Raw genomic sequence first — 17,631 nt, 5'->3', positions numbered from 1 at the left:
TCTTTGATGGTTATGGTTCTTCTGAAGCATGCTGACAAGGTGATCCTGCCCACTCCAGTGTGTTATTGAAGTGCAAACAGGGGCAGCTTATGCTGGCTCTTCCCCTCCTGGTCAGTCAACCTGCTGAGGCCTTCACTGCATTAGTGTGTGCTGCACATAGGGAACTGGTTTGGGACAACTTATTGGGTCTCAGTCAGGGGCATGACCCAGGCCAAGCATACCTCACCAATCTCATCTGGGAAAGGAACAACTGACTGAAGTCATTGCTGTTTCTTGTTCTTGCCTGTCCTGCCTCATTCCAAAATGTCATCCTGTTGATGCCACTTTCCTGTGGAAGGGTTTTATTCCCTGCACTCACCTCAGGTCAATGCAGGTCCCTTGCCAGTTCTGTTCTCTGTTGGGCTTGCTGACCTTTGACTTCACTGTGAAAAAAATATAAAACACATCATGAATTTGCATGTCATCTTTGCACAGGGGCCATGCTATTCTTCTCTGTATCGTTCCAATTTTAATATATGTGCTGCCAAAGTGAGCGCACCTTAGTAGGTTTTTAAGGCTATTTTGTGAAGATATGCCTTTAGGGTCTCTCTCTCTCTCTCTCTCAATAACTTTGGCCTCTATGTACAATGAATGTGATAGAGAATGCCCAGTGCCCATATGACTGGTTTTTTTTTTTTTTTTTTTGGTCTTTTTTAAGACAGGAATTTGCTAGGCAGTTTTGGCTGGCTTGAACTCTGTAGTCCCAGCAGGCCTCAAACTCACAGCGATTCTCTTGCCTCAGCCTCATAAGTGCTGGAAGTATAGATGTGTGCTACTATGGCAAAACTGACTGTTGCTCTAAAAGAAGACCTGTTATTATCTTGCAAGCTCTTAGGAAATCTAAATTTGGGGATGAATTTTGAGAACAAAAACCTTATCACTTCTTGAACTGTTTTTGTTTTATAAGGAAAAGTCTCAACCCAGTGTATGAAAGTATTTATCTAGACCAATAATTATTGGAGCTCCTTATTACTTGACATATGAGTAAAATCAAGTTGCTAATCCAGGATATTTACTATGCCACTATATACCTAGAGGTGCTATCGTGTGGCTGAGGAGTGTTCTTTGGACAGTGCTCACACATCTTAACTCTCTGTTGTGTTGTATGAGAGTCTCTTTCCTCTGAAGAACTTTGAGGCCATCTGGTTGGTCTCGTTTCTCTCCAAGTGAAAGGCTTGATGTAAATACTTACTTTTTATTGACTCGCACCAAGAAGGAATAATTTACCATCATTTTGTTGTAACCATCTTGATGGAAAGAACTAACACTCACAAAAGAAAATGAGAGACAGCGTCCAATTGATTTTTGACTGAGAATATTTGGGCCAAGTATGATTAAGGGACCCTTCCCAAATTAGAGGAATCTGAATGGAGGAGCCCTCAAGCAGTTTCTTTTCTAGCTGTGCCAGCCAGTTGATTATCTCTAGCTCTTTGTGGTGCCTTCTATAGTGAACAACTGCCACTTTGGAGGGCATACAGACAGCAAATGATAAGAATTTATCTATCTATTTATGATACTTTACAGGAGATCTATTGACTGTTAGATAAATTTTATATGGCTGCATGAGCATGTGAGGTTAGGAAAGCATATTTTGAGTCAATATAAATATTGACCTTTTGTCCTTTATTGAGTTGTAAAGCCCTTGTCAGAGCTGTGAGGTCAGTTACTTGGCCAGTAGTCTCAGGGGTAAGTGAAGAGCCATTAAGTGTTTGATGCAGTGTTAGTACTGTGTATCCTGCTTTTTTGCCTTATTTTTTGTGGTGGAACTGTCATCATAGAACAGCATCAAATTATGGTTAGTAAGGGGTGTGTCTAAGAAGTCTGTGTATGTATGAATAACCACCTGTTTGCTGTCAGTTTTCTCTTAAATTTAGCCTCAATTTTCTTCTCTTTTTTTTCTAAGGTGGCAGAGCTTAAGGAGGAACATGTCCTTATTTGAATGACTGATGGGTCCTCTTAGAAATAGAACCTGTTATTTAAGAAGTTGTTTGTCTGATAAGTATAGGCTGTCATTGAAGAAAGAATCCTTGGCACATGGTGAGCTATGAATACAATTAGAGCTTTAGCTAAAGTTGGCTTTGAGGTCTCAGGTACTATGCGAGCTACATCAGCCAGAGCTCTGAGGCATGAAAGACATCCTTTTGCTACAATATCTAATTCATGACTTAGATACCCTGTAGGCTGTAGAGCACATCCCCAATCCTGTGGAAGCACCTCCAATGCCACATCCCACCTCTCTTCAATGTGCTGAGTGAAATGCTATGTTGTTGGTAGGTTCAATTCTGGGACATTTAGAAGACTTATTTAAGCTTCTGAAATGCGGGTAGGAAATATAAGTTCCCAGAATAAAGTGTGGGTATTTCTTTTGAGCTTCTTTTATAAGCTGATATAGGAGTTATATAGTCTCACCATATTTTGCCATCTAAAAGTGACAAAGTACTGAGTACCCTTTTTTCCCCTGTGCTTCACCCTTCTGCCCAATGCTGTTGCTAATATGTTTCCTTTGACAAACTTACTACATGCTAATATAACAACAATAGTAATAATAGTAGTAGTAGTAATAATAATAATAATAAAGTCAATATGATCCTGTAATTCCTAGGAATCCCCTCAGCTGTTTTAGGGTCCTGGGCTATAGAAAATGTTTTTGTTTTTTTCTCTTGCCCTCAAGTTCCCTGAGATGAGATAAGGACCAAGCATTTTATCTGAAGGTATTAAAGTTGTTTGTTGGGACTAGAGACTTTAACGTTATAAAAATAGTAAAGGCACAGATATAGAACAGCAAACTTCTAGACATTTTATAGGATGGTAAAAAGTATTGGCCTGTGTGCACACTCCTGCTTCTTGTCAAGTAAGCATCTTGCCTGTCTGAATCCACCTGCGTTTCTTCTGATAAGGTGCTGGGTCAATTTGACTATGTCCAACTTGTGTTTTCCTTAATTAAACAGTATATATTGTTTCCAGTATGCTTCAAGCTTTTTCTGAGGAACAAAGCGGCTCAGTCAAGGACACTCTTAAATTTGTTTGTTCTACTTGAAACCTCACCCCTGATCCCCAGGATGTTCTACAGTATGGTAAACAATTCCTTTTATCTATTCAGAACTAGCTTGCTTGACAATATCTGAGTTAATTCATATAACCAATCATGTAATAGCCTGCCATCAGGTTTGTAATCCATGCTTGCAAACTGTATTTAAACTGAACACTAAGCTGACTCACGACTGGTGTTTTGGATTCTGTTGTCCTTTCCCAGCCTACTTCTGTAAGGTCAATAAAGTTGCCTTCTAGATTCCTTGTTGCAAAGAGTCTTCCATTAAGGGTGACAGTGGCTTTTCCACAGTATCATAACCTCTATCTGCTAGAAGATTTCGCAGAGCATGGGTACCTTGGCTAGACACTTTTCTCAGAGTCACACAGTGGTACATCACCTCTATATTGTAAGACTGTGATTTTGAAAACCTTAAAACACTTCAAGCCTCACAGAAGCACTTGTCCCAAGAGATGAGGACTACACAGCTGATGAAGCCTTGAGGGAGCATTGTCTAAGTCATTGGAGAGACCTGGTCATGAGGCTTTTTTGAGGGAAACAGAAACTGGGTATCTGTATGTAAAAGAATACAAGAAGAGGCATCTTTTACATCTACATGGAAAACTAACTGGCACCTTAAGGATGTGAAAAGGAGGATGTACTGGCTAGGTATCACTGTAAATTGGCACCATTGTCTCTTTTGCCAATCTAAGTTCCTGTACCAATCTCCATTTCATAACAATACAAACAAGGGAGGGCCCCATATTAAGTAGAATGTTTGTGTATAGTGACTCCAAAACATGGAAGTCAACAGACTTAGGAAGCATTTGGCATAAACCTCTCATTTTTAACATTAATCATTGTTTTGTTTTGTAGTGTTTACCCAAGCATAGCTAAGAGCACATGGACTCCTCTCTGTTTTGTCAATAAGAAATCAAATATTTTTATTTTAATTATAACAATGAATACATTAAAAAAGACACCTATTATTTTGTGATTATTGGGCCAATAAGATTCTTACTACAGGGTCCAAATCTGGGTTCTGGCTTCTGTTTTTTTTTTGGGAGGGGCATGTGTGTAGATATATCTATGTGTGTTAGAGGCAGGGTCTTGCTGTGCAGCCCAGACTGGGCTTGAACCTGCAATGATCCTCCTGACTGAGTCTGTCAAGTGCTAGAATACAGGCATATGCCACCATGCCTGGCTCTGTCCTCTGTTTTGCAGAATTCAAGACCTTTGGTAGTGATGGTTTCAAAAAAGAAACATAAACTTTGAAGTAGATAACAGGAAATTAATCTATACCACAAAGTTAACAAAGTTTAGTAGCTAGAATATTAATATTGGCAGTTTTATCTTATAGGTACATCTATGGAAGAAGCCAAAGTACCTAAAGGGTACTTGAAAGTTCACTAAATAGAACATTGCTAACATACTAACGTAGGCTGAAGGACACAATTTTAGAAGAGTTGGTGGGACTGGGAATCATGACCTCTCATGGCTGTGGGCTGAAATATTGCAGGTATGGCTGAAGACTTCCATTATGGACTGGTTGGGAGTCTCTTTTATATCTAGCTTAGCTTTTGTTGTTTTGTTTTTTTACAATATTACTATTTATTCCATCTTGCTAATATGGTGAGTGTTTCAAACCAAGTGAACATAAGAATTGTGTCAATTCAAATTAATCTACCCATATATTTGCCAAGGTCAGTTAAATTTCCCCCGAGGTAAGTTACTGTTGGGACTATTGGAAAAGACTGGTAGCTCCTCTAGAGTTTTAAAGTATACTATTCATGTTATTGCTAGAATGGATCATGATCTTTGCTCTACTATATGGGTTTCCTTGAAATCACAGGGACTTTCCACTCTTTAGTGAGGCTCCTTTGTGAAAAATGTCCTTGGTTAACTCCTGACCCCTCAGGTGCAATAATTCTCCTTCTCAGGTGTTTGGGTGAATCACTGAATTTGTAACGAAATTTTAGAGGAGTCCCTTCACAGGGCAGAGGCTGGTTGACCTTGAAAGGAAAAATCCAAAACATTAGTTGTCCTCTAAACATTTTATTTTATATTTGTAAGCTTCAATCTCTAAGCCCCGGTTGTTAAATACTCAGAAGGTCAACTGTACCAGTCTTGAAGTAGGAGCATTAGTTCTTAATTCTAATTAATATGACCCTTTCTGAATATCAGGTACTTTGAAATATAAAGTATGACTCTAGATTGACATAGTATCTATCTGAGGCCTTCCTTGTCCTGCATTGTGGGCCAGTTTTGGAATCTGAGAATCCCACTTCCTCTGTCATTGAGGCTCAGGGAGCAGGATGAAGGCTGGCCCTGGAAGGAGTCAGTGCACAAGACTGCATGCACTGCAACTGTGGGAAAGGCAGACACATCTGCTAGGGCCAGACCTCAGGACAAAGATGAAAGGAATGTGCCCACATACTTCCTCTAAGGATAAACAACAGTGACTGATATTCTAAATCCATATGCATTACCTCAGGAAAAACAGCCTCTCAACCCAACCCCTCCATGAAAAGCCCCTGTTATGTTTCATGCCTCCTTGCCATATAAGACTTGCTTCCCCATTTGAACCTCATTGAAGACAAATAACCTAAGCAATTCTGCCCATAATTTATTGGTTGACTATAGTTTGTTCTAGTTCATGTTCATCTTGCTTTTTTTCAGTAATATCCTAGTGTTATTTTGCAAATGAAGATGTAGAACTCCTGGTTTTTTTTTTTCCTTACATATTCTATGTGTATTTTGTTCATTTGTGATATCAGCTAGGTCTAGAAAAAGACAGACAAGACTTGTATTGCATTTTTTATTGATAATGTTATCTTTATTTTTTACAATATACGTAATCCTGTGGTTAATAGTATTGCAAGCTCATGAATTTTAGATTTAGTTGAAATGTGTGCTTCTAAATTAGGGAAGAATAATAGTTCATTTACTCTGTCTTTAAGGCCTTCACCATGCAAGGACCATCTAAATGTTCTTTCAAGGTAAAGCATATTGATGTATGAAGTGTGAGTGTATTTTTATAGCTGTATGAATGTAGCATTTTCCCGAAAATACTTGAACCAAAGGTCACAGCAATTATGGACACCAAATTCTTAATTCAGACAGTTTCTAGTTCTAGCACTTTGGCATTCTGCTCCTTAAAATGTTTTATACTTTTCAGTGAAGAGTTGTTAAACTGTTTTAGAAAAATGGTACCATTCTAGATTAATTCTTTATTGCTAAAGAGCTGAATGTACTGGAGATGTCTTTGAGAATCAAGAATTTTGGTTGAGTTCACTAGCATTAGTTCCATCTTCTACTGAAAAATGTAAAGTTAATAACAACTAATGAACACATCAGTGAACTTAAAGCTTTCAAGAAAAAAGTAATTTGCTCAACTTCTGTGATTGGTATTTGTAGGTGAAACAAGGTGAGTGGGATCTTTCCCTTAGCTACTTCTCCCTTCATTTGTAAAAGAAGCAAAATGAGCTGCAAAATGAATATTCTGCTGTTATACTCTACAGCCCCTAACATACAGAGAAACATCTTGATTTTGACAACGGTTTCTCCATGCCACCCTGTAAAGAAAAGTGAAAAACACATAGACAAAGAATTACAACATGTCTCCTCTGTAATAACCATATTTAAAAATACTTGAGGACAACAACATATTTTGTCAGTAAAGTAATATAGGCTATAGCTAGACCTTATTATTGCTATCTATTGACTAGAGATATATAAATGCACTTCATTCCTCCCCAAGTCCTTAGCAGTGCACAGAATGCTGAAAAATAATATTGCATTATATTTATTGCACATTTACTTATCCTACAGATAATTTCAAGATATCACAAGGAGATACTATAGTGTGTAGAACCTTAAAAATATTAGAAATCCCCTAAAACAAATGGCAGATTTGAAGAGGAAGATTCTGAGTTAGTTAAAGTACTTTGTTTCTTGAGGGATGGAAGAAAAAAATTGTTTCACATAAGTCCAGTGTATAAGTTTTGGCTCCCAGCATAATGCATTTTGTGTTTATAAACTCCTCTAGTTGCACATATCATCAGGAGATAAAAGTTTCATCAGTTATTTCTTAATACATACCATGCTCTGATGCCTTGTGGATCCCTGACCACCCTCTTTGCACAAGCCACCGCTTTAGTGATGTCATTTTGTAGCAAAACTGAAAGAGAGATGAGGAATAAGGACTGGCATGGAGTTTCACTTTAAGTTAGATTAATCCAAATGAGTAAAAAAGCCTTCATTTATCACATTTGGCATGAAATAAAGCATTCTGCTTCTCATGAGCTAATATCGTATAAAGCCGTGGAGTTACTAATATAAGTGAATGCCCTTTTTGTTCTTCACACTGTAAAAAACAAATTGCCTACTTTTGTTTTGTCCAGTTCTAGTGATAATTCATCCTAAATAAACAATAAGAAATGCATATGTACCTATGCACAATGGTGTCCATAGCAATTTATAAAAGGAAAACTGTAGATAAGTGTTTAATAGCTAAGAGTTGGATCAATAAATTATGGTATTCACATATTAAATCTATTCCACATCTTTGTTTTCTTTATTTTTAGGTACTAGGAATCAAATTCATGACCTTGTACTTGCCATGCAGGCACTTGCCATGTGCCCCTGAGCTATATCCCCTGCCCATATTCAACTTCTTTAAAAGCTATGACAGGTTTGTATTTGGTGATATGAAATAATTTTGTGTGAAAGGAGAATAGTAAAGAACTATATATGGTAAAACTTAATTTTTGTAAAAACACACATTGCTTATGTGTTTGTACATAGGCCCATACGAGCATGATATAATCTTATTTCTATGTACTTGATTGATAGAGAATTTTTAATGTAATTAAAAGTGCTCTTTTATACCATTCTGTAATAAAAGTGCCTAATAAAATTGTCCTCAGAGATTCTGCTAGTGAGAATTTGTCCTAAGTAATAATAAGAAATTCTCAAGGTTGTTTTTAGCAATGTGAAAAAGGGGAAAATGGAAATAAACTAATTGCTGGATCAAAAATTATATAGTACAATTCTATTTTCCCAATTTATTGATAATACAGATTAGTACTTGTTATTATGGAAACAATGTTCTGTGATAAGTGAACTGCAAAGTAATGTACATAACAAAATTTTGATTTCTGTATAAATGCACATTGCTTCCCCATTTGTATGTGGGTCCATGTGGGCATGATATAATTTTACTTATACAAACATGGTTGATATGTATTCTGTCAGAATATATACCAAAATTTACCATTAGATATAAATCTCTGCATAGTATGCTTTTGGATGTTGGTTTTTCTTGCTTGCATTTTCTAATTTGTATTCAATGATATATAATATATAAAATGATATATGTAATATAACAGGAAAAATTCTAAAACTAAATCAACTAGACTAAAATATTCTAAATTGTCCTGGTCCTTGGATATTCTAATATTTAAATAATTAACAATATCAAATTTGCGATATTGACAAGCTTTTATGTAAAGATTCCAGATGTAGTTTCTATTGTAATAATCATGTCTTTGGCATGTGATAAATTTTGCATGTTTTTTTGTTGTAGAATAAAATGACTTTCATCACAAATGAATAAATGCAAACTAGTGATATAGCTCAATGGCACAAGCACCTGCCTGTCAAGCACAAGATCTTGAGTTTGATTCCTGATACAAAAACAAGCAAACAAACAAAAAAGAAAAAAAAAAAAGAAATACTGGAAAAAGAAAACAAAACAAAAACCAAAATGAATAAATACAGAAGTTAATTTTCAAGTGTGAGAGTGATTACCTGGAAACTAACTTTTTAGGAATATAAACAAATGTAAATTTACAAATAAAATATCAAAAAGAGATACTGCTGCACACTCAAGCAAAAGTTATATACACTTCAAAATGTTACCTATAGTCACTACTAAAGTTTTATAGGTATCCACTAATGTCTTATTTTTAATTGATAGCATTTCATAACAGAAGATAAGATCATCACAAAAAGACCATACGACCAAACTTTCCTTGAACTGTCTCTGTAAATAGGAAGTATGACACTGCTCTGGACAAAGCTTCTGTAAGACTTTTTACAAGAAAATCATAAAGAATTGCAGAAATGTTTGAATGCTTTAAAACACTAACATTTATGATATTGCCTCTTTATTTTATTTTTTATTTTTCATTTTGTCATGGTGAGGATGGAGCCCTGGGACCCGTGTTCATGTTACGCGGAACTCTACTCTGTTATGTTCCAGAGCGAATTTCTCACTGATGAGCTTTTGAAGGGGAAGAAGCCACTGTCTTGTAGTTGGCATGCAGTTTCTCTAAGGTAACGCATATGTTACTGCCACTGACTGTGTTCTGTGTAGGCAGATAGGTCCTGGCCATCACGTCTGTCGTCCCTTGTCTTACCGTTGCAGGATATGCCACAGCCATTCACTGCTCCTGGGGTTTTTCCATCGTTACACCAGTATCGACTATTGATCTGGAATATCCCATAATCAGTGCTTTTGCTTTCAGGATTGTAGTTTTTAACTCTTGTATTGTAATTACTCTCCCATTTGATCAAACACATCCCTGAAAAGAGATTGTTTTTTTTTCATAAAGAGCAACATTAAGTGATTTATACAATAACCCATAGCAATGCTATTCAGCTAACTCTAATTTATGAAGATGTACTCAATTTATAAAATATTTCAACACATTACTTTTCTTGTTGCTGTTTTGAGACAGGATTTTGGTATATTTCCAAGGGTGGTCTCCTAGGCTAAGATTACTCCCCAGTCTCTCAAGTTCTGGGATTACAGGCATGTGCACCACCAAACATGACTATCAATACCATAGTTCTAAGGACCCTAAGAGAATCTTAGTGCAAAGCAATTTGTGATACTGATAAAGCAATGAAAAATACTTTTTAAAAAATTTAAAATGGTTGTTTCTCCCATCACTTTTACTTTCCTTCTAATCTCATCCCTTGGCGAACATTCAGCTTAGAACAGATGGGTCAGTAGAGTTGTTGAATCAATTTAGTAAGTTTACAGTGGGTACATATGCTGCTGCAAAAATGCCTGAGTTGGGGTGTGTGAGTGTATGTGTGTATGTGTGTGTGTGTGTGTGTGTGTGTGTGTGTGTGTGTGTGTGTGCAGGCTGGGGACTGAACCAGGGCCTCATGTGTGGCAGGTGAATTTTCTAGAACTAAGCTATACTCCTATCCCTTGTAATTTTATTTTCAAGTGTTTTGCTATGTAGCCTGACTGACCTTGAACTTCCAGCCCTCTTCCTCAGTTTCGGTAGTAGATGAGGTTACAGGCTCGTGTAACTGAGTCAGGCTGAAAAATGCTTTTATTTGGAAAATTAAGGATTTCTTGGAGTGGGACAAATTTTCCTATAATACAAGGTGAATTTACTTGTCAAATTAGAATGTTGACAACAAGAACTAAAGAATTGGAAAGGCTATTCTGTCATTGTATTCATCCGTCTCTGCATCTACTCACTAACTTTTCCAAAATAGTTAGTGAGGAGGAAACGCTTGAATTCAATCAGAAAGAACAGCGCTCATACTGACAAATATGAAGTAAGGTGTAAAGTTAAACTTCCCTGGACACTCATGAATTGCATAGAAGAAGATGAAAAAGAGTCAACATAGAGACAAAATAAGAAGAGTATAATTTTTTGGTGAATTTCAGAAAACCTTTTACCAGGGACTGAAGAAGAGAAAAGCTCCTGCTCTCCATTTCTGAGTTCAGTATGAGTTTTAACATTGTTTTCTCTAGAAAGCTCCATGTCATGGCAGGGAAATTTATAAAAATAAAAACACTGTGCCACTATAGTACTCTGGAGTCTAAACTCTAAATGGGCCCTCAATTTCTTTTCCCCAGCCTATTTTGGCCTTTGTATTTTTTTAAATCAGTTTCAGGGATTGAACTCTGGACCTGTTGCTTGCAAGGTAGTTTCTTGCAAGCAGTTGCTTATGCTGCTGAGTTAAATCCCCAGCCCCTACTCTGGCCTTTGAATCTGAGACTATTTAATAGGCCAGTGCAGAGGAGCTGGGAGAAGATAGCCAGTTGTAGCAGAGGCAGAAAGTGTGGAATGCTTTCCATTCCCCCACTTACTCCTTCATCCAATATCTGATTTTGCTTTGTACTAGGAATCAAACTCAGTATCTGCCCTACTCTTGCTAGGCAGATATTGTGCTGGTGAGCTATATCTTCATCCCAGCATTTCTGACATTAAAGGACTGAATTCACTTTTTAACCATTGTGGATATTCGAACCCACAAAGAAATAAAAGTGTCCAGTCACAAAAATGCCCTGTGACCATTGTCAGTGTGTCTTCCATATGTGGCTAATGATTGGGAGAGCAGACTTACAGTTTGCCAGGCTGACCCCACGGTAGCCGTCCATTCCAAGACGCTTTAAAGTTCTGGCCAACTCACACCTCTTATAGACCTTGCCCTGGACAGTCACAGAAAGGACGAGAAGCCCCAGAAGGAGGAGAGCCTTCATGTTGACTGGGAAGCCAGGTCACTGGGCTCCTACGCTCAGTCCGTACTGATATTTAACTGATAAGTCCTTGGACTTCCTTCTTCCTTCTTTGGTAGGCTTGCCTTTTGACCTTTGGGCAAAACAAAGTACCAATTGGTCCATCAACTTCAAAAGAAATTTTTTTAACACTTGAAAAGAGATACTTTGTGGTTCTGAGTTTATCTACGGTAAACTATGGGTAGTCTTTGAAGAGTGGTTCACAATGAATTGGAAAGTAACACGGTTAATATAACAGGAAATTTTTTAGTTTATTATGAAATTAAGTGTGGAGAAAAAGTATAATCCTTTTGTATAGTTTTAAATCAGCTATAACTTATGACAAACATTGATTTTTCATTAAAATGTTTTGTATATATTCACTATTACTTATTGATCTTCTTCACTTGAAATTGTTCTTACTCTTTTCCACCAAGTGGACACAATGTGTGTGCCTGTTATTTTAAAGGGCATTCAGCATGACACCATCTTTCTCATCCAGTTTCCTACTCTGGACTTTTTGTCAGCAGTGTAAGTTGTTTAGTTGTATAAATCAGTGTTTACTACAAGAAATAAGGCCCATGTAAACTGTTTTATTATCACCTTTTCTGCCATTCTTTGCCCCTATTTGCATGTTTAGAGAATAAAATGCCATTATAAAGCAGTAAGACTTTAGAAATTAATCTATCCATATAGCCAACTAATAGCTTAAAAATAATCATCTCAGAAGGTTGTGCACTTTTTAATGTATTTATTCATTTTTAAATTTATTTTGGTACTGAGGATAAACTCATGACCTTGTGCTTGCCAATCTGACATTCATGCCACTAAGCTAAATCCCCAGCCCTGTATTTTTTGTTTTAAGGAGAATAAAGTCAAGCAAAACATAATAAGGCCTATCAAAGCAGAACAATGAAAGTGATAGAGGACTTCCAATCAAGATAATAGGAAAATAACAATGTCTACCATAATATGTTTTGTTTTCCTCAAAATAGCTATGTATGCCATTGGATATAATAAAAACAAACTAAACAAAACAGAATAAAATCAATCAAAACAAAACAATGAAAGCAATACAGGGCTTCGAAACAATATAATAGGAAATCAACAATGGTTACTATAATACATCTTTTATCTTCAAAATAGCTCAGACATAATAAAATCAAGCAAAACAAGACAGAATAAAACTAAATCTAACAAAATAATTAAAAGGATGCCAAGAACTCAAAAACAAGATAACAGGAAGTTAATAATGGCTGCTACTTTCACTTTTTATATATTTCCTCCCCTATAACTTTCTCAGTATGTGTTGTCCATTTTCAATCTCACTAACTCCTTGAGTTTTTTATACTAAGAGACAAAATGATTTTCATCCATGTGACTCTGTACAGCTTCACCCATGAGCATGATCTCAGGTTGCATTCATTTACCTAGAAGAGCCTGAGGTTATTCTGTTTCATAGCTCAGTAGCTTTCCATGGTGTACAAAATGCCATATTTTTCTTATCCATTCAGTAATTGATGGGCAAACTACCCTTGCTCTTTTGTGGTTTCTCTCCTTTGATGTTCAGTCTGTGAATTTATTTCCAGTTAATGTGTTTCTTTTATATGGCACATTGCTATATCTTGTTTCTTGATCTACTCTCTGTATGTTCCACTTTATTGCTGAATTGAGGCCATCTACATTGATGGTTACAACTGGCCTGCACTGGCTCACCTCTGCCATGCTGTCCTCTTCAGTGAGCCTTCTTCTTTTTCTCTCCACTCAGTTCCTTGCCCTATTTGGTGATCCCTCTCTGCTACTGTTCTTGGAACTGTGGTCATCTGTATGTCTCTCTAGGGTTAGTTTCGTGGTCATGAATTCCTTCATTTGTTCTTTATCATGGAATTGTCTTGTTTTTTCAATCAATTATGAAAGATAGTTTTATAGAGTACATCAATCTGGTTTGAGATCTTTTGAGCTCTTTTTAGCTTGACGGGTTGTGTTGAGAAGTCTTGCATGATTCTGATGAGTTTCCCTGATAGGTAATCTGTTTCTTTTCTCTAACAGACTTTAGTATTCTGCTCTTGTGCTAAATTTCTGGGATCTTGATCATTATATGTCTCTGTGTAGATTTACTATGGTCATGATTAGCTGGAATTCTATATGCCTTGCTTAACTGTACCAGATCCTTTCCCCATGTTTTGGACATTTTCTGCTCTTACTTCTGTAAATAGTCTATTTGTGTCATTACTGTTGACTCCTGCCTTTTTGTTGACACCTATGACTCTTAATTCATTTTTCTTTGCATTGCCTGGCAGCCATTAAACTTTTATTTTCTGGTTCTTTGTTATTTCAAGAGATTTGTTCTTTGATGATCACTAGCTGCAATCCTGTCTTGAAGGTCTGAAAGTCTCTCTTCATTTTCTCTAAAGTGGTCTTGCCTGCTTTCAATGGAGTTTTTAATTTCCTGGATATCTCTTTGTATCTGCTGCATGCCTTGTAATTCCTTCCTATATTGTTCAATAAGGTTTCCATCAATTTTCTATGCTCCTCATTTTTTATCTATGTCTCCTTTCGATATGCTCAGCAGTTCTTTCATCATGTTTGTGATTTCTTCTTTTACTTGAGATATTATTTCTGATCTGATTACTTTTACAGCCTCATGAAGTTGTTTGTTTACTTTATTGCTATCCTTTCAGAGATTTCAGGTGTGTAACTTTGATTTTCTTCCATGTCTGTATCTCCCAGGCTCTGTGTGGGTTGATGGGCTGAGATTATCTTTTGCTCCTTCATCTTTTTTTTTTTTTCCGGTAGACTGGGGATCGAACTCACGACTGCCTGCTTGCAAGGCAGGTGCTTATGCCGCTGAGCTAAATCCCCAGCACCCCACTCCTTCATCTTGACATTTTCCTGAGTTCCTGTTGACAAGCCAGTTTAGGGATCCCAGACGCTGCCCACATTGGTTGCCCCTTGGTAGAGTAGGCTAATGGGCCAACAGTTGGGTTTCTTTGAAGACAGGTTCTGGCAAGGCAGTAGATCATGTGTTTGGCTTCTTCAGATCTGTGCAACTACACCAAGGCTTCCCCAGTGGCCATGCGTGCATGTTGCTGGGGCTGCTTTTTGATTGACCTGTGTGGATACTCTCAGACTCCCACAATGGCAGCAGGCATATGGGCATGTTTGTGTGATTCTCCTAGCCCATGCGAGGTGCACATAGGAAATAAGCGTCTACCATGGCATCCTGTGGGTGTACTGGGTGTACATGGATGTTTTTTCCTGCCTCTGCTTTTTATGTGAGGGAAGCAAACACCCTGATTGCGGCAGGCACACAGGAGCTGGTGGGGCTGTTTCTCCTTACCTGTGCTGTCTTCCCACAGGAGGAACGCACCCTGCTGGTAGCAGCCATGGGTCTGGCTTGGTTGTGCACTTTCTTAGAAACAATGTTGGCACAACTAAAATTAAAAATAAAGAACTGAAATCATTGAACAAACAAAATAGATCATGCTCTGAATGTGCCTAAGAAGAAAAATTCTGAGCCTCATAAATATTGTAGCTTGTCATTTTCCTTAGTTTTCAACGATGGTATCTTCTCTCTACTGGGCTAGTAAAGATTACCAGGTCTGGCTCTCAACTGCTATTGGGGCCCCTGTGTATAAATCAGGAGCAAAAAACCCAAAAACACAAAAAAGAGAAAAACAGGCAGAGTAGATCAGGAGGTAGGATTCACTGAGGTACTCTTTATAGGAAATATAATTAACCTGAAAAGGGTTTTTTGCCTGAAAATCAAATATGAGAAAACAATGCTCTATGTGACAAGGAACCAAAGAATAATAGGGGCAACTTGACCAGTACCTGCAGATAGGTTGGAAAGACTGGCTTTAATAGGTAAAGGAATACAACTAGAGATGAAGCCAGGAGGGAGAAGGTTTGGAACCACTTAGGTAAATAGCAGGTTGCCCCCCCAAATCTAAAAACTGAGGGTGTTGGTGAGGCCCAAAAATGCATAGTGCACCCTGGGGGAGTGAAAGGGAAGGAAAAGTCTTATAAAAGATGGCAAAAGATATTGTTAAAATAGTGTATCTGGAATTAAAACCTACATTACTCACACTGCTCTGCTTAGATAGATTCTATTCTGTCCCAGTTTGTCTACTTGCACTAGATCTGAGGGCATAGACAGCTATCCCAAAAATCACAGGATATAGTACAGTAATCATCTTTAATTTCCTATTAACTTAATCTGGAGCCCTGTGTAACTTATACTGTTTTATCATGACTGATCTTAGTTAAATCTGGTTTGTTTGATTGCTGTTTGGTATCGACAGAGTTTATTCAAAACTGTTATGATTGGTAGTATCTAGTCTGAGAGTATTGGCAACTACATTGAAGATGACAAGACTCTATGACACATATTCTGGTTTGATTAGTACCTGTTTTTGAAGTTTTACACTATCTACAAAGTTTTGCTTTTATTGATATTGCTATGTACTGCTATATTCAATTATACTATGTCTGATGATGTAGACAATTCTATTAAAGATAACAAGAGAAAACACAGTAAGCTTTGTAGAACTTGTACAGTGGGTTTATATGTCTTTTTGATTCATGTGTTTATAGGAGTATGTTTTGTTCTGTCTTGCTTTGTTTTCTCCCTCTAATATAGAAAGGATAGAAATACATGTTAAGACTCATGCCTGCATAGAACCTATAAACAGTTTATGAGAACGGATCTTATAATGCATGATGAAATGAACAAATACTTCGAAGAAAAAGAGACACTACAGTACCCAGTGCTGATCCTGGAGTGTCATGATGTGAAATCCAGCAACACTCTTAATTCTTTATTCAGAATGATTTTAGCCTGCTATGATTTCTTTAATCTCAACATAAATGAGGATATGGATAACTGCATGTATGTTTAACTGTATAGGATTGATAACCATATTACTAAGTTGTTGTTGGATAGTTGAACAGAACCATTTGCAGTCTCGCTGTTTGAACCCCCACTTTTGTATGCTTCATTTTTTATCTTGAACAACTATTTGTAAGAGGACAATATGTAATCATCAACTAGTGATTTCTTACTCTTTATTTTTTCTTTGAAAGTATGTATTATTTCTCCCTGTTTCCTGTTTTATTTAGTCTTTTTTCAATAAAATTTAAAAAAAATCAAAAGCAACCCAGTTTTTTTCAGAAAAGGCCAATTTTAGGTGTTTAGTAATGTGCCTAACCAAATCTAGGTATCCCATAGAGACAGAAATTTGCTAAAAGTTTATTATTTGTTCCCTTTTGTTCTTTTCCTACTTCAATCTGGATGAAATCCAGTTAGTATGTATGAGCGTTTCAGTCCTATAGTGATGAAATCAATTTTCCTTTTCCAATGTTTGAACAGTATAGAGATACGATCTATTGGGGTAGCTGAGCAAAAATGTGCTTGCCACTGAGAACCAAATGATGACAATCCTATAGTGTGACTGCTTCAAAAGGCAATGGTGTTTTTGATTGTTTTAGTTACATCCCATGGGGCTGGAATTATAGATAGTGATTATATTCAGCTATTGTGATTAAATAAAACTTGTTTGTTGACTTGAGTGGTTAACAGTCAACTAGGGGATTAGTAAGTCAGTCCTCCAGATGTGCCTGGATGGGTGTTGGAGGGCTGGGGCATGTCTATCTCTGGTTCCTTCCTCTTCTTCTCTGGTGCTGTTCCTTTGCTCTGCTTCCAGCTGCCATACAATATGCAATATAGTTGAGTCATGCTTTTTTGCCATGATAGTCCTGCCTTGGAGCCACTTAACCATGGACTGAATCATCAGAAACTGAGTTAAATAACCCCTCATCCTGTAAACTGCATCTGCAACAGGAAAGCTGACCGAGACAGTTTTAGTATTAGCATTAGTTTTAATAGTTTTAGTATTACATTTGAAACAATGAAGAACCTATTTAAAGATAAAATACCAAAAAAGTATGATTTAGGATGCTGTTTATTTTTCCCAGAAATTTTGTATATCCTCCATGCTGTATTTATTGCCATATATACCCTTTTTCTTTGTAA

The 17,631-nt window shown here is 37.0% G+C and overlaps 1 protein-coding gene and 1 non-coding gene across 2 annotated transcripts; both read right to left on the bottom strand.

Annotated features, from left to right (window-relative positions):
- Nucleotides 1-429: 429 nt before the first annotated feature.
- On the bottom strand, nt 430-536 carry LOC111753357 (U6 spliceosomal RNA). The gene has a single exon (XR_002788164.2). It is a non-coding gene; the product is annotated as a U6 spliceosomal RNA (small nuclear RNA).
- Nucleotides 537-5,871: 5,335 nt separating this feature from the next.
- LOC100722749 (lysozyme C-like) lies at nt 5,872-11,622 on the bottom strand. Its single transcript, XM_003475929.3, has 4 exons — nt 11,447-11,622; nt 9,490-9,654; nt 7,169-7,247; nt 5,872-6,642 (listed from the first exon to the last, which is right to left on the bottom strand). Exons 1-4 carry the CDS (start codon nt 11,580-11,582, stop codon nt 6,576-6,578), a joined length of 447 nt encoding a protein of 148 aa, XP_003475977.1. The 5' UTR covers nt 11,583-11,622; the 3' UTR covers nt 5,872-6,575.
- Nucleotides 11,623-17,631: the final 6,009 nt, after the last annotated feature.

This window comes from Cavia porcellus, unplaced genomic scaffold (genome assembly GCF_034190915.1).
Source record: "Cavia porcellus strain 051 isolate PalLab524CR breed Dunkin Hartley unplaced genomic scaffold, mCavPor4.1 scaffold_8, whole genome shotgun sequence".
NCBI lineage: Eukaryota > Metazoa > Chordata > Mammalia > Rodentia > Caviidae > Cavia > Cavia porcellus.
Note: the sequence above shows the minus strand (reverse complement) of the source record. Positions and strands in the feature narration are given on the sequence as shown.

Bases quoted from the DNA above. Each gene is read 5' to 3' on its own strand.
- LOC100722749 (XM_003475929.3), bottom strand. From the start codon at position 11,582: ATGAAGGCTCTCCTCCTTCTGGGGCTTCTCGTCCTTTCTGTGACTGTC. The intron at 9,655-11,446 runs GTAAGTCTGCTC...ATCTCTTTTCAG, and splicing joins TGGGGTCAGCCTGGCAAACT to GGATGTGTTTGATCAAATGG. The intron at 6,643-7,168 runs GTATGTATTAAG...TTTTCTTTACAG, and splicing joins CCACAAGGCATCAGAGCATG to GGTGGCATGGAGAAACCGTT.